General features: G+C 44.8%; 4 protein-coding genes and 2 non-coding genes across 6 annotated transcripts; 5 read left to right on the top strand and 1 right to left on the bottom strand.

Moving 5' to 3' along the window:
- The first annotated feature begins 771 nt into the window (after window positions 1-771).
- On the top strand, window positions 772-843 carry JR316_0012118. Its single transcript has one exon. It is a non-coding gene; the product is annotated as a tRNA-Tyr (tRNA).
- Window positions 844-1028: 185 nt separating this feature from the next.
- Window positions 1029-1100, top strand: JR316_0012117. Its single transcript has one exon. It is a non-coding gene; the product is annotated as a tRNA-Tyr (tRNA).
- Window positions 1101-1347: 247 nt separating this feature from the next.
- Window positions 1348-1916, bottom strand: JR316_0012116 (uncharacterized protein; the record flags this gene model as incomplete). Its single annotated transcript, XM_047897753.1, has 3 exons — window positions 1348-1578; window positions 1628-1696; window positions 1746-1916. 3 exons carry the CDS (start codon window positions 1914-1916, stop codon window positions 1348-1350), a joined length of 471 nt encoding a protein of 156 aa, XP_047742642.1.
- A 278-nt stretch (window positions 1917-2194) lies between these two features.
- JR316_0012115 (uncharacterized protein) lies at window positions 2195-5011 on the top strand (the record flags this gene model as incomplete). The annotated part of the gene is made up of 6 exons (XM_047897752.1): window positions 2195-2320; window positions 2377-2935; window positions 2982-3056; window positions 3114-3770; window positions 3828-3908; window positions 3963-5011. The coding sequence occupies 6 exons, from the start codon at window positions 2195-2197 to the stop codon at window positions 5009-5011; spliced, it is 2547 nt and encodes an 848-aa protein (XP_047742641.1).
- A 3417-nt stretch (window positions 5012-8428) lies between these two features.
- Window positions 8429-9864, top strand: JR316_0012114 (uncharacterized protein; the record flags this gene model as incomplete). The annotated part of the gene is made up of 4 exons (XM_047897751.1): window positions 8429-9050; window positions 9465-9565; window positions 9619-9643; window positions 9692-9864. The coding sequence occupies 4 exons, from the start codon at window positions 8429-8431 to the stop codon at window positions 9862-9864; spliced, it is 921 nt and encodes a 306-aa protein (XP_047742640.1).
- A 450-nt stretch (window positions 9865-10314) lies between these two features.
- JR316_0012113 (uncharacterized protein) lies at window positions 10315-11268 on the top strand (the record flags this gene model as incomplete). Its single annotated transcript, XM_047897750.1, has 2 exons — window positions 10315-10445; window positions 10500-11268. The coding sequence occupies 2 exons, from the start codon at window positions 10315-10317 to the stop codon at window positions 11266-11268; spliced, it is 900 nt and encodes a 299-aa protein (XP_047742639.1).
- Between the last annotated feature and the right edge of the window lie 13337 nt (window positions 11269-24605).

The raw sequence follows: 24605 nt of genomic DNA, 5'->3' as shown, positions 1-24605 counted from the left end.
CAGAACTACACACACTGCTGGATCTTGCACTCGTTTGTAGGAATTGGCGTGAAATTATACTCAACAACTCCCAATTTTGGACAACAGTCTACATATCCGTATCCAAGTCCGACACAGAGAAGACACGGCACATCGAATTCTTGGAGAATTGGGTGAAAAGAGCAGTAAACCTACCTCTCACCTTGAAAATCAAGGAGAGAGACTCACTGGTGGCTTCAAGCGAGCCTGAAGAGTCTCTGGAACACATTGCAATATGCGACTTTATCCAAAAGTACAGTGCGCGTTGGCAGAAGCTTGACATTCATTTCTCCCCTGTCCTCGCCCACAACTGCAGCGCAAAGGTCCACATACTAACACTACATAGTACTGTATAACATGGTACAGTGGACTGGTATAATGTATCGTATAATATGGATTCAATAAATTCATTCATACACTGAATATCACATAACTATACACAGTAGTTTACATTGTACTATACTTTGCGCAATTCTTGAATATGGAGAGGTCTAGTACCCGTCACATGGGCGGGTCGGGTGTATCAATAAATGTTCAACTTAGTGGAATTTGCACAGTGTCGGAGGAGCAGAAGTTTGACTTGGTGTGGGTGTTAGTGCAGATGCGGGTGCAAGTGCGAGCGGGTGCAAGTCCGAGTGGGTGCGGGTGGGGTGTGGGTGCGAGTTCGGGTTTGGGTGCGGGTGCGAGTGCGGGTGCGAGTTCGGGTTTGGGTGTGGGTGCGGGTGTTGACATATAACTCTCTATCTACCCATGGGTCATGTAGCTCAGTGGTAGAGCATTGGCATATATAGCCGGGAGTCACTGGTTCAATTCCAGTCCTGACCGTATCTTTTCCGTCATCACCTGATTGAGTGATTCTAACATGGTAGCAGCAAACCTGTTGGCTTGCATTTGCCTCTAACCGGGCATGCAAGGGCGGAAACCCTATGGGAGTCTGGACTTCTTAGTCACTACAGGCTAGATATCGAGTTCAGGGGGTGTGTTGACATATAACTCTCTATCTACCCATGGGTCATGTAGCTCAGTGGTAGAGCATTGGCATATATAGCCGGGAGTCACTGGTTCAATTCCAGTCCTGACTGTATCTTTTCCGTCATCACCTGATTGAGTGATTCTAACAGCGGGTGCGAGTTCGGGTGTGGGTGTGGGTGCGGGTGCGGGTGCGAGTGCGAGTGGGTATGGGTGCGGGTGTGGGTGCGAGTTTGGGTTTGGGTGCAAGTGCGAGTGTGGGTACAAGTGTGAATGTGGTCATACACTCAATTAATGTGCACATTAGGTCGGACACATAAAATTTATTCATATCAAAAATTGCTACAGTAAACTAGCCCATTACTTTCTAAGATCTTCACGAAAGGTATGCCTTTCTTCCAACTTGATGAGAGTTTTGGTCATGCATCGATCCATGTATGCATGATATCTCCTATCCCCGTCCGCCACCTTCAATTTTGCAACCTCCGCCATATAGAGCCAATGCGCGGCATCCTGATACAAAATGCCAAGACTCTTCTGCAAAGCACACACCTCGGCATGAAGTGTGAGCATCTCATTATCGGTCAAAGACTAAAGCCCATTTTAGTTCCCAGAGTATACATGACTAGAATCGACTCACATTTTCGGGGGGCACTCGCAAAATACCTGACAAGGTGACATACGCGTCCGATTGTTTAGAATTATTCTTCTAGAATAGGATGTTAATCATGAATCAGTCATATTTAGATTGGACTTACTCGAGTCAGGTCGGCAGTAACAACATTGGCATCCTTTTTAGCACCCAAGGCTGCCAAATCATTCTCCAATGAGGAGATCATGAAGCGGGGGACAACATACTTGATGTTGTCCGGGCCATCAATAGCAACGTAGCCTTCCGGAATGTTTGGTGATGAATTCTGGACACTCATATCTGGGGAAAATTTGAGGATAGCAAATGGGCAACTCACCGGATTCTTAAGCCTATTTATATTTGTCGGACAAGAATACCAAGCTTTGCTATCCATCTACGCGATCAATCCGACACGCGTGCCACCAATTTAATTTCAACGATCATGTGATTGTGTAGGTAGCCGATATCGAGCACAGGGGGTTCACTGTCCATTTCTTACCTTTCCTTTTTCCCACTACCACCACTACTACCAGCTCGCTACAAGCTTGCATCTTCAAGCTCGCATATACATACGAAATGGCCTTCAAAATCAGCACCGCCAAATCTCTTCGTGCCGCTCTCGCACAACTCGACGCCGATATCAAGGATGCAGTGAAGAGGGGGGAGGTAAAAAAGATGATGAGGAAGTTGAACGAGGTCATGGTGCGCCCGTTGAATTTTTTTTTTTCATGCAATACATTACTAAATTCCTGGTGCAGAGGGAGGTCTTACGTGTCAAAAAGGCCCAGACACATCCTGAGATTTTTAAGGAATTCAGACAGTTTCTGTGGTTGGTTGTTGTGGATTACAAGAAATCCAACGCCGCGGGCGACTTTGACGACACCACCTTTGTCCCCAAGCATCGCGATGCGCTGGCAAAATTGGAGGTTGCCAGTGCAATGGCAACCTCCACCTCGATTGCTTCCAATGCCGTTGAGGCAACTCCGACCCCAACGTCGAATGGATTGCCCCATCGTGCTCCCGATGTTTTGCAGTCGGCCCCGACTCGTGCTCCTGTGCAGTCGGCCCCGACTTGTACTTCCGACATGTCGCAGTCGGCCCCAACTCGCAAGGCACCTGCAAGTCAGGTGTCAGACATTGAGTCGACTTCGTCTCTAGGGCGCAAGTACCCACCTGCCGTTGTTGCACATTGGGGACCCACGGAGTCCAGTTCTGGTCGGGATCGAAAGGCCCTCAATCCCACCAATAGTACTGTTGCTGGAACTGTGTCCACCCAAGCTGCTGCGATTAAGTTGACGCCCTCTGAGGCTACAGTCTGTGAGTGTTGTTCTCATTATTGAAAATTAAATTTGTATTAACTTAGTGGTGGTCTTCTTTGACTCAGTAGCACTGTCTAATGTGCTCTTGAAGCCAAACCATGCTTCAAGAGCTCTTGCAGGTATGTACCTTTGTTGTTGTGTATATAATATTCTTAAAAAACTTCTATATTTACTAGAACTGGCTACTTCCAACCGTTCCACTTCGTCGTCCCATCCCGTCCATCCCAATCCCGAATCTTCATCCCGCCATGCTCCTTCGCATGCCAACAAACCAAATCAAAAGTCAAAACCCCGGGTCCCGAAAGAACAGGCATCAAAGGAAAGCTTTCCAACAAAGTCAGTTGGTTTATTTGCTCACGAGGTTGCAATGGCACACTTTGACCGCCCCGATAGCCCTGAAAACAAGTTTAGGGCGTTGAAGCTGCAAAGAATGCTTAAAGAAGGTCCTCCTCAACCACCAAAATCGGGCTCCAAATACGAGGAGTCATCGGAGAACGAGGAGTCGGGGGTGGAGACAGGGGTAAAGCGCAAAAGGTCGGTCAAGGCAGCAACTCCGACGGCTCCAGCCACAAAGTGCAATCGATGCCTCAAAAATAACAACAAGGAGTGCCAGGAGATTATCACCAACACAGGAAAACGTGCTTGTACCTTTTGCAGCAAGCACAAGAAGGGTTGCACATGGGGAGGTACGTTGGTTTCCAAAAGTCGTTGGGCTAACAAGGCTTCTGCGGCAAAAGCATCAAAACGGGGACCAAAGGGCAAGCAGTCGGAACCTGTTACTCACTCCAACGAGGAGGCCATGCCACCCAAAAAACAGGTGAAGTCTCAACAATGTATGTGCTATCTAATTGTTCTATTCTTGAATATTCATTTTTATTCATTTATTGCAGATGTGGTAGACACTGATGACGCCTCAGAGGAGGAAAAATCTGGTACTGAGATACAGAAAACAACCAAACCGTCGGAATCGGGTGTGTTCAATTAAGTTTTATCTCATCTGTACATTGAAATTCATATTTTTGAAGTTGATTATCTTGAGATTAGCTCTGGCTCTGAAACCCCCGCTCCTGCAAAGCCCGCTTCTTTGAAAGCCGGTCCATCAAATATTGCTCCTTCAAAACCCACCCCTTCAAAATCCACACCTACTCCTGCACCCTCAACAACAGTTCAGAGGGCTACTCCTCCACATCAATTGCAAGACTCTGACATCACCGACATTCCAACTATTGCCGACTTTGCAAAGCGGATTAATGAGTTGGAAATCATGGGTTGCACAACTCAGGTCGACTTGGCCATTCTGAGAACAACTAATGAAGATCTTCAGGAGGAGCTTTACAATTTGAAAGCATCATATACCTCACTCAAGCGCAGTTACGACAACCTATGCGAGCGAGTTAGCAGACATCGAAATGCCGCAGTCGATTGTCAGTCGGCGTTTGGAGCAAAGTGGGAGGCTGGGATGAGAAAGATGAAGGCAGAGGTCAAGCATCTTTCCGACTCCCTTGATAGGACCAACGATACCCTTCTCTTTCTTGAAGGCCGCATTGACGAGATACAGATGCATCAGATGAATAGTGATGGTGCGTATCTTTCTGAGGAGTTTGTGGAAGACATGGAGAGTGCCGCTGAGGATGGTCCGACGGATGGTTCAATTCCGATGGACTTGTCTTCAGATGACAAGGCAGGCACCTCTGCAAACTACCATCCCGATTCTGCTATTGACCCCGTTTCCGACAATCACACCAATTCCGACTCCGACGATGACGCCAATTCCGCTTCCGACAAGAACACCAATCCCGCGTCCGACAACAACGTCGATCCCGCTTCTGACCACAACACCAATCATGCCGTCATAGATCTCACTGCCGATCACACCACTGACAACAACGCCAATCCTGCTGCGGATCACGGAGTTCAGGCCGTCGGAACGGAAAATGTGGAAAATGTCGATGGTGCTAAAGGTGCTTCTTCTCTCAATCCCCCGGTTGATTTTACTCCCCCTCAGCCACCCACCACACCACCAGCACTTCCGTTGTCGCCCCCGCCACCCTCTGTAGATGCCAATGCCTTGTAGGGCGGGGTTTTTGTTTTTCTTAAAAATATTTTTTTTTCTCTCAATATATTATGTTTTTTGTTCTTGTATAATATTGAGGATTTGCAAGAGTTTTTGAAGTGTGAAATATGAAAGTTATTATAACTAAACTTCTACTTGAAAAGAAGTACTCTAATTGATATAGCAAAAAACTAACTAGTTCTCTCTCAAGGGCGGCGGGTCCTTTTACCCTCAATAATCAATGTTTCCTCTACTTCCTTTCTTTTTCTTCTATTTGCCAGAGGGGCGGGTGTGGGTATGGGTGTGGATGTGGATGTGGATGTGGGTGCATGTGCATGTGCATGTGCATGTGCATGTGCGGGTGCAGGTGCAGGTGCGGGTGGTGCGTGTGCGGGTGTGTGTGCAGGTGCGGGTGGTGCGTGTGCGGGTGTGTGTGCATGTGCGGGTGCGTATGCGGGTGCATGTGCAGGTGTGTGTATGTGTGTGTGTGCATGTGCGGGTGTGGGTGCAGGTGGTGCGGGTGCGGGTGCGGGTGCGGATGCAGGTGCGTGCGCAGGAGCAGGTTCAATTGAAGTTGGCAACTGCAATCCAAGAAGCTCATTGGAAATCCGCCATGCATTATCCAAATCTTGAAGGTTTTGTTGATGCTGTGCAATCTCAGCCGGGGTGGTAGGTGGTTTACGAGGTCGGGGTTGGGGTTGGGGTTGAGAATTTTCAGCAGAAGGAATTTGTATACTAGTAGTAGCCTTTGGATCCGGAAGAACATTATGACTGGCAGTGGATTCACTCCGTAAAGCTGGGTCAATCATGGAATCTAAAATTGTATTACCAGGTGGTGTTGCAGTCCCAGTTGGCATAGCTTCCTGAGTGGAATCAAATGTGATCAAACTCGATGCACCCTCCATCTCCTCGATCCGCATCGGAGCTGTCTTGGATTTTTTAGGTTTTTTTGGTGGTGGAGGCCGACATTTGTTCCTTTCTGCATCAATGTTGCGAGTCTCATCAGGATACCATGTATCTTCCAGGTCATCTCCTTTTCTCCCCTTTTTAACTTTGCGAAAGCGAAATACTTGACTGAGAGGAAATGTTTCTTGACGTGATCGGAGATGTGTAAATAACTTGCGCAAGTCTTCAAGATCAAGAAATCGGGGCCGCTTTAGCTTGAAGCGGGGCGGTAAGTACTCAGGAGAGATAAATTTGGATTGATTAAGTTCAATAGCCTTGTAAGGAGTTTGCAAAGTGCGACCGTATGTTGCAAGTTCTATTACAAATTTAGCACACCAATTGAACTCAAAAGTCTTATGCTTACTATAGTTTTGACCAAGATAAAGGCGGAGCAGAGACTCTAAATCTTTTCTATTGACCTTGGAGACATCAAAGTCTTGAGGTAAGATTGGGAATCCATCGGCATCTTGATCAAGTATAAATAAGTCCAATTTTGCCATTATTTGCGTTCCAGATGTTGCTCTTTCTTTAGCATTTAATAATCCACGGACATAAGTACTGATCAACCGCTTCATTTGTGTGACTTCATCTGGCTTTTGCTCTTCAAATAAAGTTGAGCAAACTCCAATAATGCTGGCTACTTGATCATGACTATACAAGTCAGAGAGTGTCGGAGTCATAAAGTTTGTCGGAGTTATTCAATCAGTCGGAGTCGGATATTACATCAGTCGGAGATGGTCGGAATCATAAAATGAGCAACTAGAAAGTGGACTTGTAATTGAAAACGCACACTTGGACTAATAGTTGGCCAGATTCATTAATTTGACAAACAAATGTGATACTCATTAATCCCATTTCTGCCCATTGTTGATTTGCTGCCTCATCTAGCTTCTTAAAAGCATACTTCTTTGCTTTTCTAAACAAGAATTAAGTAGTAGATTGATCTTGTATTTCAATTAAACACTTACTTGCGCTTGTCCTCATCGGAATAAACCACCGATGCATAATTTGATGCTTCCACATCAAGCTGTCTTTTTTCACGGTCGGACATTCGGGAAATAATGTTACTCATTGCTTTCATGCGGTTTTCAAAAATGCCTGGTGTCCCGACTCCTGCTGATTCTATTCCTAGAATACTGGCAATTTCCTTGTAGACCTCCTCTCTTCTATTATACCAGAGTACAGTTGTACACTTCAATTTTTTGCCCATTGTAGCCGCCTTCGTAAGTCGCTCTCCTCTCCAATTATTTCGAATCCAAGCCAGTAGTTTCTATAATATACAATATTAGTTCCGACTAAGCTATAACCAAGATTGTTATTATACCTGTTGTATGGTCGGGCCCAACACTTGTCTCAATAAAAGTAAATTATTCCAACCACAGCCAATGCACGTACCTTTGCCTCCTCCTGCATAAAATCTCTACTATGGCTTACAGTCCTACTTTTACTCCAGTGATTGAAAAGAGCAGGTAGTATTTCACAAACCACCTGCTTACGATCAAGATTAGTTGTAGCTTTGGTGTAATTATCTTTGTATTTTTCAATTATTTCACGCTCTTGACGATCGTACACCCTTACTAATCTATCATGGGTTTGAAAAATGTCTTCGAGTACAGGATTTTCAGTACTGGCCATGCTATATCAAATAGAATATGTAAAATATTCATGCAGTAAGTTCTTCACATAGTCAAATAGCACAAAAACAGACTAACCTTGTGAATATGTTCAGGCTTGGGTTGCAACAATCAGATTTGCCCTAAAACCAATAAATGTGGGGGAAGAATGAATGGTAAAAAATACCGTCAAGAACCCTGCTCCCTTTATACCAGCCCACAAGTAGAGAATATGCATATTAGGTAAGGATAAACTATGCAGTTGGAATAAGCCACCCTAAGATATAGCAATGTCTAACCAAGATAGGGATCATTTCTCCTCTTGTTTCTATTATGCCATCTCAACGAACATCAAGTAACAGGAAATCCAGGAAGAAGGCACTACACAAAAATGATGCTAATGCAGCAGATGCTGTTACATACAAGAATCAAACCAGAACCACGCGAGCAGGAAAGGTGGTTTCAGAGCTAGTGAAGGTTTCTTTGAGTGCCACAAATTGACCTCATAAGAAGAAGCCAATAGGTTTAGAAGAACAGGAGCATGGTACATTCAACGAGGATGCTGGATTTAGTGAGGATGAAAACAGTCTACCTTCAACTCACCATGATGAAAATGTAGTGCCAAAAATTTGGAAGGTATGAACATATTTTATTATTTTACAAAGTAATCTCACCAGCATGATGTGGATAGACACAGCGAGACTATATTAACGAATTTGTTTTGCGTGTAGACGATTTACTAGGGGCATTACTGAGCCAAGAAGCACCCAATATTTCTGAGGATTCTGAACCTCCTATTTGCTCTAGTTGTGATAGCAATTTGATTGCGGTATGGCGGTGCAAGGATTGTAGCTTACCATCCCTTATTTGCAGAAAGTGTATGCGGCATACTCACCGCGTCAATCCTTTGCACAAAGTAGAATGTTGGACAGGCACACACTTCCGGCCGGCTCAGCTATGGGAGACTGGTACCTATATCCTTATACTCCATCATATAGGAGATTCTATATGTTCTTCATTGAACTTCCAGATTAATTATCTTGAAAATATTGAAGAAACCAAGGACGAGGAGGAACAAAATCAACTACAACAATTGAAATGGAAACAAGCGCCCATTGAGCAGTCAACAGAATACACAAACGGTATTGATATTCAGATGGAAAATCTTGAGGAAGACCCAGAGAATTTGGATCCAAATGGCCCTACAGATGAAGAGTTTGAGGCATACCTAAACAGGTGCCGAGAAGATCCTCATTCATTAGACAATATTCAAGACTGTAATGATGAAGAAGAAGTAAGCGAAGCAGAGGCAGATGTACGGGACATGCCTCAATATCTCCGACCACAGTCGGCAAACAAAGGCATTCCGACAGGGACTCCAAAGACTGACGGACTCAATAATGCCTATATTCGGGCAATTCATACTAATGGTGTCCACCACCTAGCCATGGTTTATTGTGTATGCCATGGAGCCAACAATCTTCCTCTGGATCTCATTGCAAGTCGGTTATTGCCAACAAGTTTTCACCGCATTCGTACAGTTTTCTCCGCCCAGCTTCTGGACTATTTTTGTTTATCCAATCTGGAACTCAAGGCATCGGCATATCAGTTCTACTCTCTTATCCGACGAGTGACAAATCCAATGTTTCCTTCAAGTGTTGTGGACCTATACAATGAGTTCCGAAGAATGTCGCGACTATGGAGGTGGATGAAAAAACTCAAATGGTCGGGGTTTGCAGGGCATAATGAGAGGGCTGTGCTGTCTTTTGGAACAGGAGACCTTGGAATTTTTTGTCCCGCATGCCCACAACCTGGAGTCAATTTACCCGACAATTGGAGAGAAGACCCAAATCGTTGAGTTTACAAATGGATATTTGTGGCTGATGGAAACTTCAAGGCTGATCATATTTGCTCAGAAAAGCCATCTCGAGATGTCTGGCTTTCAGAAGGTAGTGGCATGATACCCGACCGCGCAGAGTATCATGCATTTCTTAAATCTGCTATTGAGGCATTGACAGTCTGTTTAACCATTTTTCTACTATGACAATCAGTATAACTAACTAATACTAGGGTGCTCCATGCGAGAATACATTTCGTGCAATTCAAAATTCATTATTGTCCAAGTCATCTTGCGATGTCACAGGAATTGTCGGCATTGCATGTGCCCAACATGGGTGCTATGCTCCAAATGCACTAGTTGATCTTTTTAAAGATGAGCAGCAGAAAAATGTAGACTTTGCATTTTTAGCTGCACTTGCATCAACTGGTGTCCATCCCGACCAAGGCACTATGGTTATATATGATATTGTCTGCTAGTATATCATCTGGCTACTCAAGCGAATTAAGGACCATCTCCCCAATGGACTCAAAATTGACAGAGCAATTGGTATGTTCCATGTCCATGCTCACAAGGATGAGTGCTTTTTCTGATATGCTCCAACATTTATTCCTGGTGCCGCCTGCGTCTGCGGAGAGATTCTTGAATCATTGTGGGCCGACTTGAATGCTATATCCCCTGCAGCTCGTACGGCAACATTAGCTCATTGAGCAGAAATACTTGATGATCATGCATGCGATTCCAACCACAAAAAGGCTCTTGGAATAACCAAGTATCTTTGCCAACGGTATCTAGAAGCTGAAGAAACAAGAGACAAATATCGGATATGTTTTTCTAATCTTACCAACTCTGCTGATCCTGAAGCCATCAAATTATGGACATAGCAGATTGAACATGTAGAAAAAAATCGATTGGAAGACCCAAAGCTAATGGACATTTATACCGCTAAGCGGCCTGGATCCGCTCCAACAGTCAATACTAGTGACTGTGCCTGTCCTTCTACACCACTGACTCCAGTACAATCATGGATCCAGTTTGCTTTAGTGATTGAAGAGAAACAGTATGTATAGTTATCTTAAGTGAAACTATTCTAATGCAAGTTTTAATATTTTAGATTGGACATACGGATGCGTGCACGTCGGCTTGTCAATCATGATGGTCTCACCGACCGTGTTAAGCTTCAAAAGCTACGAGACTCCCTCAAAACATTGATGGTTCAACTCAATAAACTTCAGGCCAAAGCGGGTGTTGTTGCTACCGGGAGACAAGACATTGACATATCTGACCAGATTTTAATTGACTGGGAAGACGAAGAAGATGTTCTAGCTCCTGGGTCGGGTCCGACAGTAAACAAGGATATTGATCTACAGCCAATCTGCTTACCATCAAATGGTGCTGCAAGCAAAATTTATGCATCAGATGAACTTGAAGCCAGAATATCAAAAGCTAGAAGTCACCTTAACCAGATCCGAGAACTAATAGCAGAGCGGTCTTTCCAGTTCAAAGAAGTTGTCCGAAAGGGTCCACGCAAAGGGGTACGCACACGAGGTCAAACGGCGGTAAAAGAGTTAAAAGACCAAATTTCAATGCATGCGCAGGCATACTCACACTGCCGAACTCGTATTGTCAAGTTGGGGGCCAATGATGAAATTCTTCAGGAGTTGCGCATTTTAACAAAAGAAGACATTAAATCAAGTACTGCAATTCTTAATCCAAATTTGCTGGGATCAACCAAATTCCGTTTGTCATGGATTTGGTATTCTGTACACCAAAGATTCGGACCGCGGTGGGCACTTGATCCAACAGCTACTCCTGATGCCGACCCAAACACATTATCGGGGGAAGCAGATCCTGCCACTGTGCTTGAATGTGAGTTATTTTAATGATATATCACGGGCACTTATAAATTTCCGACCCGACTACCCGACTATACAGTTAAAAGAGTACATTGGTTGAGGGCACGAGCGTTATATCACAGGTGGCTAGAAGAGGCAATACTGGTACGATACAAAATGCAATAGACGGTTGCATTTTTTATACATCAGAGTAAAAAGTGGAAAACATATACAATGTCGGAGCCGACACTTAGTGCGGGTAGGAGAGCATATGCATATTGCAAATCAGATGCTTGGTATAGCTTGGCGGTGGCTGGAGATTACTTATTTAGGCGGATAAATTCCCTCTACAAACCAATGTAATTTCAAATACACATTTTTCTTATCCAAACCCATCTTTCTTATCTACATCCATCATATCCACATCCATCATGAGTACAGGAGACCCCAAAGCCATCAAAGTCATCACTGTGTTCAATCCTTTTGACCACAATTATGCGCGTCGGTCGAAGAAGGGCAGATAGATCCAAAAACTGCTATATTTGCAACATCTTGATTCCGAGAGATTCTGGAACACATTGTTAAGGCTCCTACTGCGCGTCAAAAAAAGTGGATGCAGGAGACTCTGCAGATTGAATTAGTAAGTTTTTTCTATCACATGATCGTCGGACTTATCACATGAAAATCACGCACTCCGACCAGGATGTTGTCTTAGCGTGTATCGGTGCCGCCTACGCAGGATCTCAGGTTATCGAAATGCCACTCCTTCTGCGCTCTCTGTGCGATACATTGGCTGTTGCTAGAACAGAATTGCTCCCGCTGGATATCGACCCAAGTATGATTGATTTATTGGCAGCGGGAGCACCTTGTACTGCCCTCGACAGACGTGTCAACTCGTACATGTGTGCGTGGTGGTTGAAAAACACTCCGCCTTCTGACGACAACGACATTTTAAATGGAAGCAATCTTCCCGACATCATGAAGTATCATGAGGGTGAGTTGAAGCAATGCCTGGACAAAGAACGTGAAGATCTGGCCAAGGCATCGCAGCCAACATCGTTGGTGCCTTCCAACGTTATTCCGACTCAAATCAAACCGATTCTCATGCTTCTCAACAACGCCAATTCTGCAACATGCGACTCATGTTCCCGACTTTCTTTTCTTGCCGACGACGTACTTCACCAGCTACAAGGGTTTAAAACCATGTTGATGGCCAACGCGGGTCAGTCAAGCCACAGCGTTGACCGTATCGCACGCCGCGCTGCGGGATTTTTCAAGCTCTACGAAGCTTCCCAATTATTGCCGTCGAAGCCCGAACCGACCCCAAACACACCTTCATCCAAGTGGACTTGGGGTGCACAACTCACTGTCAAGCAGGTATGCTATTGTTTTTGAAGTGGATTTGACGTGATGTCTCATAGTTTTGCAGGTTCGTACTCTTGGTGTCGCCACAAAAACAGTTCATTCGGGATATGTAAAGAGTCTTCGAGATGGCGGAGACTTGGGCGAAAGATCTGAACTCAGTGATTCAAAAATGCGCACTTTATCCCTTCCGACAAACTCCATTTCGTCCCGCAAAGATATCAAGGCACCTCCATCTAACAATCTTGATCTTCCCAGGTACTTCAAAACGGGGACAGAAGGTTTAGATTCTAGTGGCGGAGAGATGGCGGACTTCAATGTCAGCGAATGCAGTACCGATAACTCTGCAGAAAATCTCAGTACCGATAACTCTACAGAAAACCTTAAAAACATGGTCAAGGCTGCGATCAAACTCTTTGACGCTGAAGAAGACCAACAGGCTGGGGCGTCGGGGAATGTTCAAGAGCATACCGACAACAATTCCAACATCAGCGAAACTAACTCGGATGCCATTAATCAGGCATTAGAGCTCTTTGCTGATGAGCTTCAAGATACCAACGATGAGTCAAGTTGCTCAACCTCGTCGGACCTAGCCAATGAAGCTGCCAACCTTTTCTTTGATTCTGCGGAAGGTATGTAGTATTCTAGCTTAAATCATATTCAAAAAGTTTCTGACTATTAGTAACTCATTTGCAGAATCGGACTATTCAATGGACGTTGACGAGGATTCTGCTCAACCACAATTCACGTCGGAGCACTTTGCGGGCAACTTGGAGCTGGATCTTTTTGACTAATCTGTACATACATGTGTTCTATATTTTGAATACAGCTTGTGTACTTTTTGAATAACATTTGTATGCTTTCTCCTTTCTCATGTACTAGTGTGATAGCATTGATCCTACTACTTTTGAGATGGTAAACTGAAATCCAAAAGCCGTCGACGGCATTTAGTATAGTAGTATTTTAATATCCCACCTCTGGTTGCAAAGTTCTGACCCCATTTATGCCAACACATCCTGACAACCCGTTCATCCCAACCCAACATTCCGACCCCATTTCAATACCCCGACTCCTATTCAAATATTTCGATGCTGGCATCAATCCCGACCCGCATTCCAACATCCCGACCCGCATTCCAACATCCCGACCCATACCAATAGGCCAACACCCATTCATCCCAACCCCGCATTCCAACAACCCGACGCCCCGCATTCCAACATACCGACCCAATTCCAACAACCCGACGCCCCGCATTCCAGCATCCCAACCCAATTCCAATAGGCCGACAACCCATTCATCCCAACCCCGCATTCCAACAACCTGACGCCCCGCATTCCATTCATTCCGACCCCATTTCAACGTCCCGACCATATCCACTATCCCGACCCCGATTCGAAGATTCCGACCCATTTCAACGTCCCAACCACATCCGCATACCAATTTTCTGTGATGCATATCCGAAATTGGCCTACTGTGCAGATACACCGGTATTCAATGAGCCCACGTAGTGTGGCACATTGTGAGTTGACTTTGCGGGAATTTCGGCGTTCGATGATTCGATGAATTTATTGAAGCCTCATTATGCAGTACAATGTAAGCTCCACTAATCCATTTCTTATTCAACATTGTAGCATGCCTACCTGAAAGGTCCTGAATTTGGGCAAATTTCCCGAACTTTGCAGCTTAACACTCCGTGCAGCCAACCAGTATGGCTGCCCAAGTGGGGAAATATTCCCCGTAAATATAATTTGCTTAGTATTGAGAAGTCCGTCAAGAATAAAAAAAAGTTGTGCATGGAAACATTTGTTTGGTGTGCAGATTGCTTTCTGGGGTAGTTTGAAGATTCTGTGAACACAATTTGCTGCGCGGAAACATATTTGAGACATAATTTACAAGCCCGAGTACATTATTTCTGCCCCAAATTATACTTCATGTGTAAATTACCTGCGCGTAAATACATTTTGTGCGCTGAACAAACCTTGTAATGGGCGGAAAACATTGTTAATTCTTGCCCAAAGTGGCCAGCCGCAATTGCCGTGATTATGTAAATTGATGAGGAGATCAAACTTGTTTGATCCGGGTCTATGAGATGGAACAATCTCTCGCGTTGCGTGCGGCGCGTTGATCAGATTAGATTTTGCCTCGCAGCTTTTCAAAGGCCTTTGTTCTCCAGCTCGTATATAGATCTCGTTTTCTCTTCATGTCTTCACATCTCTCTTCTTACTCACACAGCTTGTTAGGTTCGTTAGACTTTGTTTTACATCTCTCTTTTTACTTACACAGCTCGTTAGGCTCTGCCTAGAGCTTGTTTTTTGCTCCTTTAGCCATTCCGGCTCGTCTTCAAGACGCTCGCGGCCGTTTCCTCACCGGTGCACTCGCTGTTCAGTCCTCATCTTCTGAGAGCGACACCGACTCGGTCCCCTCTTCTCCCTCCGTTCAGTCAATGGACGACGAAACAAGTCTTGTAACCGCCCTCCTGAGCGTCTCCCTTTCATCTCCTACACCATCATCCCCTTCTTCCCTTTCATCATTGAGCTCTAGCATGTCTAGATTGAACTCTGGGGAAGGTGTTCCATCCTCTTCAGGCATAGGCCTAGGGGGGATTATACTCACCAACGAGCAGTTTGAGATTTTGCTCAATCGCGGTCTGATTGGCTCGCCTCGTGTCAAGGTTCCAACGCCCCCTCCACCCCCGCCTGTGGCTCCTGTTGCTGCATCGGTGCAAATCCCGCCTTTCATCAGCAATGCGGCGTCGAGCTCTGCTACCAGTGAGTCTCTTCTTGATCTTTTCCCCAATGTTCCTCGTGCCACCATCCTGGAAATTGTCCAGTTCATGTTCCACCCTCTCAACTTGAACAAATTGGACTTGTCTGCACACAAGAAGGTCCACGATGCGCAGTCTTCCATTGTACTTGAAAACGACAACATCACTGTGAAGCCCCGTTTGGGCACAGCTAAGGATTATCCTACGCTGCAGTCCTTGCTCGAACCCCTCTTTGTTTACTTCAATATCTTGGGCCAGTACGCTGCGTCATCCGGGTCTGCGTTGGCGACCAGGGAAGTAATTTCCGCCTTTGCGTACTACTGTGCACAAATCACCACGTTCAGTAGAACATATCACTGGCATGCCGTCCTTGCATATCATCAGCGTTTCTTTTTGCGCAGATCCAAGGAAATGTCACATGGTGATTTCTCTGGGTGGATGGTATCCAACGCTGCTCTGCAAGCCATTTGCCTCACACCTCACGCCCGTGGCACTGCTGTAGCGGCGGCGCCTAAAGGTCGTTCGAGCACTTCAGGCACCTTGGGTTCATCATCTTTGTTCTCTACAAAGACCCCGGTGGCGCAGCAAACCTGTTTCAATTTCAATCCTGGTACCTGCAAAACTCTCCCCTGCCCAGCTGGACGTCTTCACAAGTACCAATCTTGTGGCGCAGATGATCATGGTAAGACCGATTGCACACGTAGCGGGTAGGCACTCGGTGGGGCGAGCCAATCTTTGTCTGTTTCTTCTTCCTTTGCTTTTAATCTTTATTCGGAGGCTTGCTCTACTTCTATTCCTCTTCTTTCCCATTCTGTAGTCCATCCTCAAACCAATCTTCCTTCTATTTCAAAGTTTAATTCTGTTGATTCAACACCATCATCTCACCCCAGCTCTCTTCTTTCCCCTGCTTCTGTCAATTTCACTTCATCTGAATTTTATTCTTGTATTCCTCATCATAATTCTTTCCCACCGGCTTCATGCCTCCCACCTATTCGCCCTAATACAGATCCACGTTGTAATTTACTGTCTTCCTATGATAATTCTTTTTCTCATTCAAGAGTGTCAACCCCGCTTGTGCTGCAATCCTAGTCTTTTTTCCTCCATGATTATCCTGACCGCACCTTTGTCTTGTCACTTCTTAACATCGTTGAGCATGGCGCAGATATTGGATTTGTCGGGCCCAACATGGAGCACTCATGCTCTAACTTGTGCTCCGCATTTGAAGACTCAGCTTTCATGGACGCTGCGGTTGCTAAGCTGGTGGATAATGCTCAAGTTCACGGCCCGTTCCCGACACCTCCACTGCTGGACTTTTTCTGCTCTCCGTTAGGCGCCGTCTCCAAGAAACACAACCCTGGTAAGCGCCGATTAATCAATCACTTGTCTTATCCATCGGGATCTTCAATCAATGACGGCATTGCGGACTCTGAGGCACATATCCATTACGACATGTTTGAGCGCGCAGTGGAAGATCTTACACGCTCTGGTCCAGGCTCTTTTATGGCAAAATTAGACTTGAAAGATGCTTTCCGCCATGTACCCATCCGCCCTGCCAACTGGCATCACTTGGGTTTTTCTTGGAAGGGTCTTTTCTACTATTGCACGGTGCTCACTTTTGGCTTGCGCTCTGCGCCCTACATTTTCAATCTTTTTGCAGAGGCACTACACTGGATTATCCAGCGCCATATACCTGCTCAATTGTGTCATTACTTGGACAACTTTTTTCTTAATTTTGGTAGCTCTATGCCTAGGTCGCTATGCCTTCAGGCGGTGGAGTGGGTCATGGGCCTCGGTTGCTGTCTTGGCTTGGAGTTTCAGGACGCAAAAACCATGTGGCTGTCTACATTGATTGAATTTCTTGGGATTGAACTCAACTCATTGCTCATGGAAGCCTGCCTTCCACCCGTCAAACTTGCCTTTCTCCGCGACTTACTTTGCTCTTGGAGTACAAAGACTCTTGCTACACTTCGGGAAGTTCAGGAGTTGGTAGGATTCCTGCAATTTGCTTCGCAAGTCATTCCTTATTCGCGCACATTTATTCGCCGCATTATCGATTTCTCTATGAAATTCTCTTCACCATTTCAGCAACGCCATGTGTCACGAGGGGTGCGAGCCAACCTGCACTGGTGGACTGTTTTTTGCATGCCTTGGAACGGCATACACATTCTGCAACCGCCCCACCCTAGTGTGTCTATTTACACAGACGCCAGTGGGACTAAGGGTATGGGGGGGCATTTTGAGGACCTTTGGTTTTCTGCTCGCTGTCCTCGTCATTTCCGCGGGCGCGATATTCAATTTAAGGAGGCTTTAGCAGTGCTTCACGCAATCCTCCGTTGGGGCGACCTCTGGTTTGGTTGTCATGTCATTTTTCACGTCGACAATGAGGCTATTGTGGAATGGCTTTCTTTGGGAACTGGGCGGTCAATTCCCGCTATGTCCACCGTGCGGATGATTTTCATGTTGGCGGCACACTTAAATTTCTCTTTTTCTTGTGTCTGGATTCTGACCAGTGCCAATGCTATTGCTGACGCTGCTTCTTGTTTTCAGTACAGCCGTCTCTTCCTTCTGCGGCCGACACTCGAAAGAAGCTCCTCATCAATGAAGTCCCAGATCACTGGTATAAAGCGCACTCTGAGTTCTCTCGTAGAGCCGCGTTCTACCTCTGGCACGGCCTCGCTGCCAGCACTCGCAAAACCTATTCATCAGCCCAAAAAAGTTATCTTGACTTTGTCACCCTCAACCCAAAATACCAAGCAAAGCCCGGTGTATTCCTCCCCGCCAATCCCATTGCCATCGCCGAATGGATGGCCTCCCTTGCAGATAGAGGGCTCAAGTATACAATAATTAAATCCTACTTGTCCGGTGTTCGTTCCTTGCATGTTGACGCTGGACTCTCCCCCAAATGCATTACTTCGCCCACTACACAGCACGTCTTTCGTGGAATCAAAATGGTCTACGGCGACCATCGTGTCCCCAAGCTCCCTATCACCCTCAGCATTCTTCAGCGACTCTCCTCTGCTGCTGGAAACCTTGCCTTCCTCGACAATTTGAACTTTGACGCTGCTATTAAACTTACATGGGCGGGTTTCTTGCGTTGCGGAGAGTTTACAGTCCCAAATAATACCAAATTCAACCCTGTTACTCATCTCTCCCGATCCTCCGTCGAGTTTGTCCCTTCCATCAATAACCCTACCCACCTCTGTCTTACTCTCCCTGCATCCAAGACTAACCCCTTCCGTTCTGGTGTTACGATACTCATTGCACGGGCGCCTAGCGGCTCTCTTACGTGTCCTATGACAGCTCTTAGAGCACTATTCCTTGCAGACCCACGTGCACCCACAGCCCCACTCTTTGCGGATGCTTCTGGCACACTATTGTCACGGCAGGTTTTCATTTCCACCCTTAAAAACCGCCTGGCTGCTGTTGGGGTCAATGAGTCCAAGTATTCGGGTCATAGCTTTCGGTGCGGCGCTGCTACTTCCGCCGCCTGCGCAGGATACTCGGATTTTGAGATTCAACTTTTGGGCCGCTGGCGCAGCGACTGTTACAAACTGTACATCGACACCCCTCCAGACCGCACACTCCATCTTTCTTTTTGTCTCCATTTGGCCCTTGTGCCTTCTCCAGTTCCCGATCCGCTGGCTCTCCCCTGGGCTATCCCGGTGGCTTGAGCCTGGGCACACACCCTTGCCGAGACTTCACGTGTCGGTCTGGCTGTCCCCACGCGAAAGAGATGTGGCAACAAAAATATTACATTTTTGCACCCAAACTTCACGTGTGACTTCCACTACACTAGGACTGGACTCACCATAGATGAGGAGATCAAACTCATTTGATCCGGGTCTATGAGAGGGAAGGATCTCTTGCGTTGCGTGTGGCACGTTGATCAGATTAGATTTCGCCTCGCAGCTTTTCAAAGGCCTTTGTTCTCCAGCTTGTATATAGATCTCGTTTTCTCTTCATGTCTTCACATCTCTCTTCTTACTCACACAGCTCGTTAGGTTCATTAGACTTCGTTTTATATCTCTCTTCTTACTCACACAGCTCGTTAGGCTCTGCCTAGAGCTTGTTTTTTGCTTCCCCACCCTTACCACTTCCCATTTCTTTTTTGTTCTTTCTTTGCTTGTGTCTTGTTTTTTTCATTCTCGTTTTTTACTCAGTTTACTTTGTATATACACTCACCTGTTCCGGCTTGAGCCTGGGCACACACCCTTGCCGAGACTTCACGTGTCAGTCTGGGTGTCCCCACGCAAAAGAGATGTGGCGACAAAAATATTACATTTTTGCACCCAAACTTCGCGTGTGACTTCCACTACGCCAGGACTAGACTCACCATAGATCCATTATGGCACTTTGGCACACTCTCATGGAGTTAAAGCTCCGACTGTCCTGCGCAACAAGTGTCTTGCTATTACCATTCTGTAGGGTAAGGTACCAACAAGTTTTGGGTTAAGTGTTATATGATGACACCCATCTGGTGCTTTTACAAGCTCCCCATTGGTGATACAGCTTGTGCACCATCTCCGACAGCCCTGGGACTATATGAAAACTGCATATATTGTGGGAAAAAGATCAATCAGACATCTTTGCCTGTATATTGCACGTCTGTGAAGCTAAGCATGTATAAATAAGATTATAAAGTCATGATAAGACAGTGATTAATGAATAAAAGTGTAATTACTGACCAATAGTACTTCATAAATAGCTGTACAGGAAAACGACCCTTGTATTGAAATTCCAACTCTAAGTTATGCCTTCAGTCGGAGCTTTAACTCCATGAGCACTGCAGGCGCCGACCACTGTAAGTTGAACATACAGCAGTAAACTTACATGTCTTATGTAAGTTTAGGTGTATGTTCAACTTACAGCACATGTGTTGAGAAAACAAACATTTAACAAAGACATATTGTATTTGGTGGCTGTATGCCGACCAAACACAATTACTGTAAGTGGCCTGTAAATAGAATAAACACCTAAATTACACAAATTGTCTTTGTCCGGTGTTAGTACAACATACACATTTTCTGTAAGTTGTACAAACAGCACTTACTGTAAGTAAAAATTACACACAAAGAAAACAATTTCTGGATGTTATACTTACACCATTAAATGAATTGAAAAACTTGTGTAAGTCTAACATACACAAATTGTTTTCTTTGTGTGTAATTTTTACTTACAGTAAGTGCTGTTTGTACAACTTACAGAAAATGTGTATGTTGTACTAACACCGGACAAAGATAATTTGTGTAATTTAGGTGTTTATTCTATTTACAGGCTACTTACAGTAATTGTGTTTGGTCGGCATACAGCCACCAAACACAATATGTCTTTGTTAAATGTTTGTTTTCCTGACACATGTGCTGTAAGTTGAACATACACCTAAACTTACATAAGACATGTAAGTTTACTGCTGTATGTTCAACTTACAGCGGTCGGCGCCCGCAGTGTGAGAGAGTGCCAAAGTGCCATAATGGATCAATTTACATAATCACGGCAATTGCGGCTGGCCACTTTGGGTGAGAATTAACAATGTTTTCCGCGCATTACAAGGTTTGTTCAGCGCACAAAATGTATTTACGTGCAGGTAATTTACACATGAAGTATAATTTGGGGTAGAAATAATGTACTCGGGCTTGTAATATATGTCTGACATATGTTTCCGCACAGCAAATTGTGTTCACAGAATCTTCAAACTACCCCAGAAAGCAATCTGCGCACCAAAAAAATGTTTCCGCGCACAATTTTTTTTATTCTTGACGGACTTCTCAAAAATAAGCAAATTATATTTACGGGGAATATTTCCCCACTTGGGCAGCCATAAACCAGTATGGTCAACTGAGGGTTTCCATCTCTGCACTATGGCTGTCCGTTTGCACATTTAATACCAATCAATAAACTTTTTGTTCCATACATAGAAGTCTCAATTCTACACAATTCCATATACACACTCTGATGTCCTGGATATAGAGAGATGGTTTCCGAACATATAAATCCAGTATCCATATATTCATAGGTTGCATCCTCAGATGCAACTTTGAGTGCCATACATATAGTTTTGGTGCCCACATATACAAATTACAATCCCTTACATAGAGAAAACACTCCCTTTTATACATATTTTGTTGCCTTACTTATATCTGAAGGTTCCCCGTATGATTGTTCTTACCTTTCTTCATCCCGAAGATATATAGTCATTTTTCGGCATTCTGTCTATGCCGTGCATGCCTAGACATCGTGAGAATCGGCAAATCTTGGCAAATGTGGACACAAATTACAGTTCATTGCCTGTATGCCTATCGACACACGCTGATTGAACATTAAAAAGATGCACATTTATCCAATTAATCAGTAAATATATTCCTGTGTAGGCTGATTACAGAAGTAGGTTGTCTTCATAGTTTGAGACGAGTGCTTTGACCAGCCCAGTCACCGTGCTAAGGCTTAAAAAGGCCTAAGTTGAGGTTGCAGACAGAAAATTGCATTCTATATCTTCGGACAAAAGTTGAGGTACATGCGGAGAGGGTCACAAACTATGGTACTGAGTTTTTTTATGTATGGATAGCATACCCTTATGTGTGCAGCTCCCATTCAAACTGAAGGGCATGCAAATACAATGACCGGGATAATTTCCTCTATGCTCGGAAATTATCTCTCTATAACCGGGACACCAAGGTATGTAGTTGGGTTCAAGAAAAATTGTGATTTATATGTATGGGGAAAGAAGTTTATACTTTGGTATTAAATGTGCAAACGGACAGCCATACTGCACCAAGGTTGCACCAAATTCAGACCACAGGCCTATGGCTGTTCGTTTGCACATTTAATACCAATCATTAATCTTTATGTCCCATACTTAGAAGTCTTGGACTAAGTCTTCCGATAAGTATATCTTATGGTGTCCGAAGATAGAAAAATTGCTTCCAATCATAAAGATCCCATATCCACACATTTGTATATTGTAACCTTAGGTACAACTTTGAGTACCATACATATAGTTTTGGAGCCCACATATATATATTAGAATCCCTTACATAGAAAACTCATACCCTTTCATACATTTTTTGCTCCCCCACATATATCTACTGGTTCCGGCAATTTTAGATTTTACCTGTCGTCGTCCCGAAGATATACAGGCGATTTTCGGCATTTTTTTATGCCGAGGCAAGCTTGCCTTCGTGCGAATTCGACAAATATCGGCAATCAGCCAAACAAATCACAGCACATTGCTGTTTTTTCACCTTGACACTGGCAGAGTAAGCACTGACAAAGTTTCAAATACTAACCGATTGTGAATGCTACAATGTAAGCTGAATACAGCATTATTTCGTGTTTTTTCTGAGCCAAGCGCTGTGATGACAGCTAGTAGCGGATGTGTTAAGCTTGGTTAAGGTTAAATACACCTGAAAATGAGGTTATAGGTAGTCAATCTATTCAGTGTCAGCTATACGCACAGGTTTGGTGTTTTTTTTGTCAATCGTGAAATTTTAAATCCATATTGTGAACTTAAAACACTCGCCTAGCTGCTCCACGAGTAGCTATCCACCCCAAAGCGGGGTACCAACATAATTCCCACACGGATTCGGCAGTGACGGCACGCAAGATGGTCATCTCAACGACTCTATATCTTCGGAAAAAATGTTAGATATATGGGGAGGTGGTTTCAAAGTATGGTATAAGATTTCCTATGTAGGGGATAGATGCATATATGTCCGTACCTTTCATTAAAGCTGAAGGTCCTGTAAATACAATGATTGGGATGATTTCCTCTATCTTCGGAAGCTAGTTCTCTATGATCGGGACACCAATATATATAATCCGCATTGTGTAAAAATGTCCTTTATATGTATGGGACAAAAAGATTAATGATTGGTATTAAATGTGCAAACGGACAGCCATACAGGCCGGGTAATTGTCGTCAATAGTCATAGTCACTCAGCGCCATATCGAAAGGCTACCATACACGAACAGACTATCTTGGAATTTGTCAAGATGTTTACGTTTACGGAAGTGGAAGGAATTGTGTATACCAATTCAGAGGAGCCAGGCGTTTATGCATCAGCCTTTGTTCACGTCCCAGTCACCTTGACTCGTCTTTCTTCTTTTACTGCCTACCTGGGATCCCCTGGAAACTGCCGATGGTTGTTAAACCATATGTGCTGCCCAGCGCTCGACACACTCGACTTGACACTAGGGGTTGGAATCGGAAGTGGTCCCCATATGTCCAGCATCGGCGCGTTCATAGCCCATAGAGCACAAAAGCTCAGAGTGCTGAAATTGTCGTGTTTTGATGTGAACGAGGGGGATTTGATGGATTTGCTTAAAATAGGCGGACATTGTTTGGAGGAGTTTCGATTGACGCACCGTGGATCAAGTTCATCAAACGCATTCATTTCCAACGCTACGCTGAAGAGGCTGAAGCTAGACAGTCGACAGACCTGCATTCTCAGAAACTTGTCGGTGTTTTTTTACAAAGGACGCACGAAGGACCTTGACCTGCGCCACATTGCGGAAACACTTGGCAGCCGTACAATGTAAGAGTTCACCTTGATTTCCACATCGACAAGGTGGTAGAAGATCAGGCTTCTTTGGATCAAATAAAGCAACTAGCGCACCAAAATCAAATCTCTCGTTTACATATCGAGGTCCACAAAAGAGTCATTGTCGAGAGCGACAAGTAGAATAGATTTTAATTTATTCAAGTTGTAAATTATTGAAGTGCTAAATATCAGAGCTCAATATATGTACCCGTTGGACCAGTTTATCAGTGCTCCAGGGGTCTGGTTGTCACCGTCCTAACCTAACCTAACCGTGTCCGTTTCTTAAAAAGAAATACCAGACTCACGTGAAAAGCACCAGAGGTGAAAGGAACCTGATGCAGAGGCAGCAGGACACTGCCTTTCTACCTTTTTTATTCTCTTGTCGTGTCAAGCCATTTCGAGAGTACTAATACCGAAGCTAGGTGGGGCAGGGGAAGAAAACTCCAACATACCACCGCCTTTTTACTGGTGGCGCACAGCCATAGCCACATATTCCCACGGTCTACAAGCCTACATCCACGACACCGCCCGCTTAAGCTTGGACCGCGCCCATCAACATCAGCAAATCTTTGGACCTCTTTCCCATTGTAATATCTTATTATCGAACCTTCACGACAACTCGACCCCTCCTTTCGTTTTCTATTCGATCCATCCGAAACATACAGGCTACGGTACGACCAACCACAACTTTTCAATTTGGAACCTTATTCATAGTTCAAACT

The sequence above is a fragment of the Psilocybe cubensis genome, chromosome 12 (assembly GCF_017499595.1).
Source record: "Psilocybe cubensis strain MGC-MH-2018 chromosome 12, whole genome shotgun sequence".
Classification (NCBI taxonomy): domain Eukaryota; kingdom Fungi; phylum Basidiomycota; class Agaricomycetes; order Agaricales; family Agrocybaceae; genus Psilocybe; species Psilocybe cubensis.
Note: the sequence above shows the minus strand (reverse complement) of the source record. Positions and strands in the feature narration are given on the sequence as shown.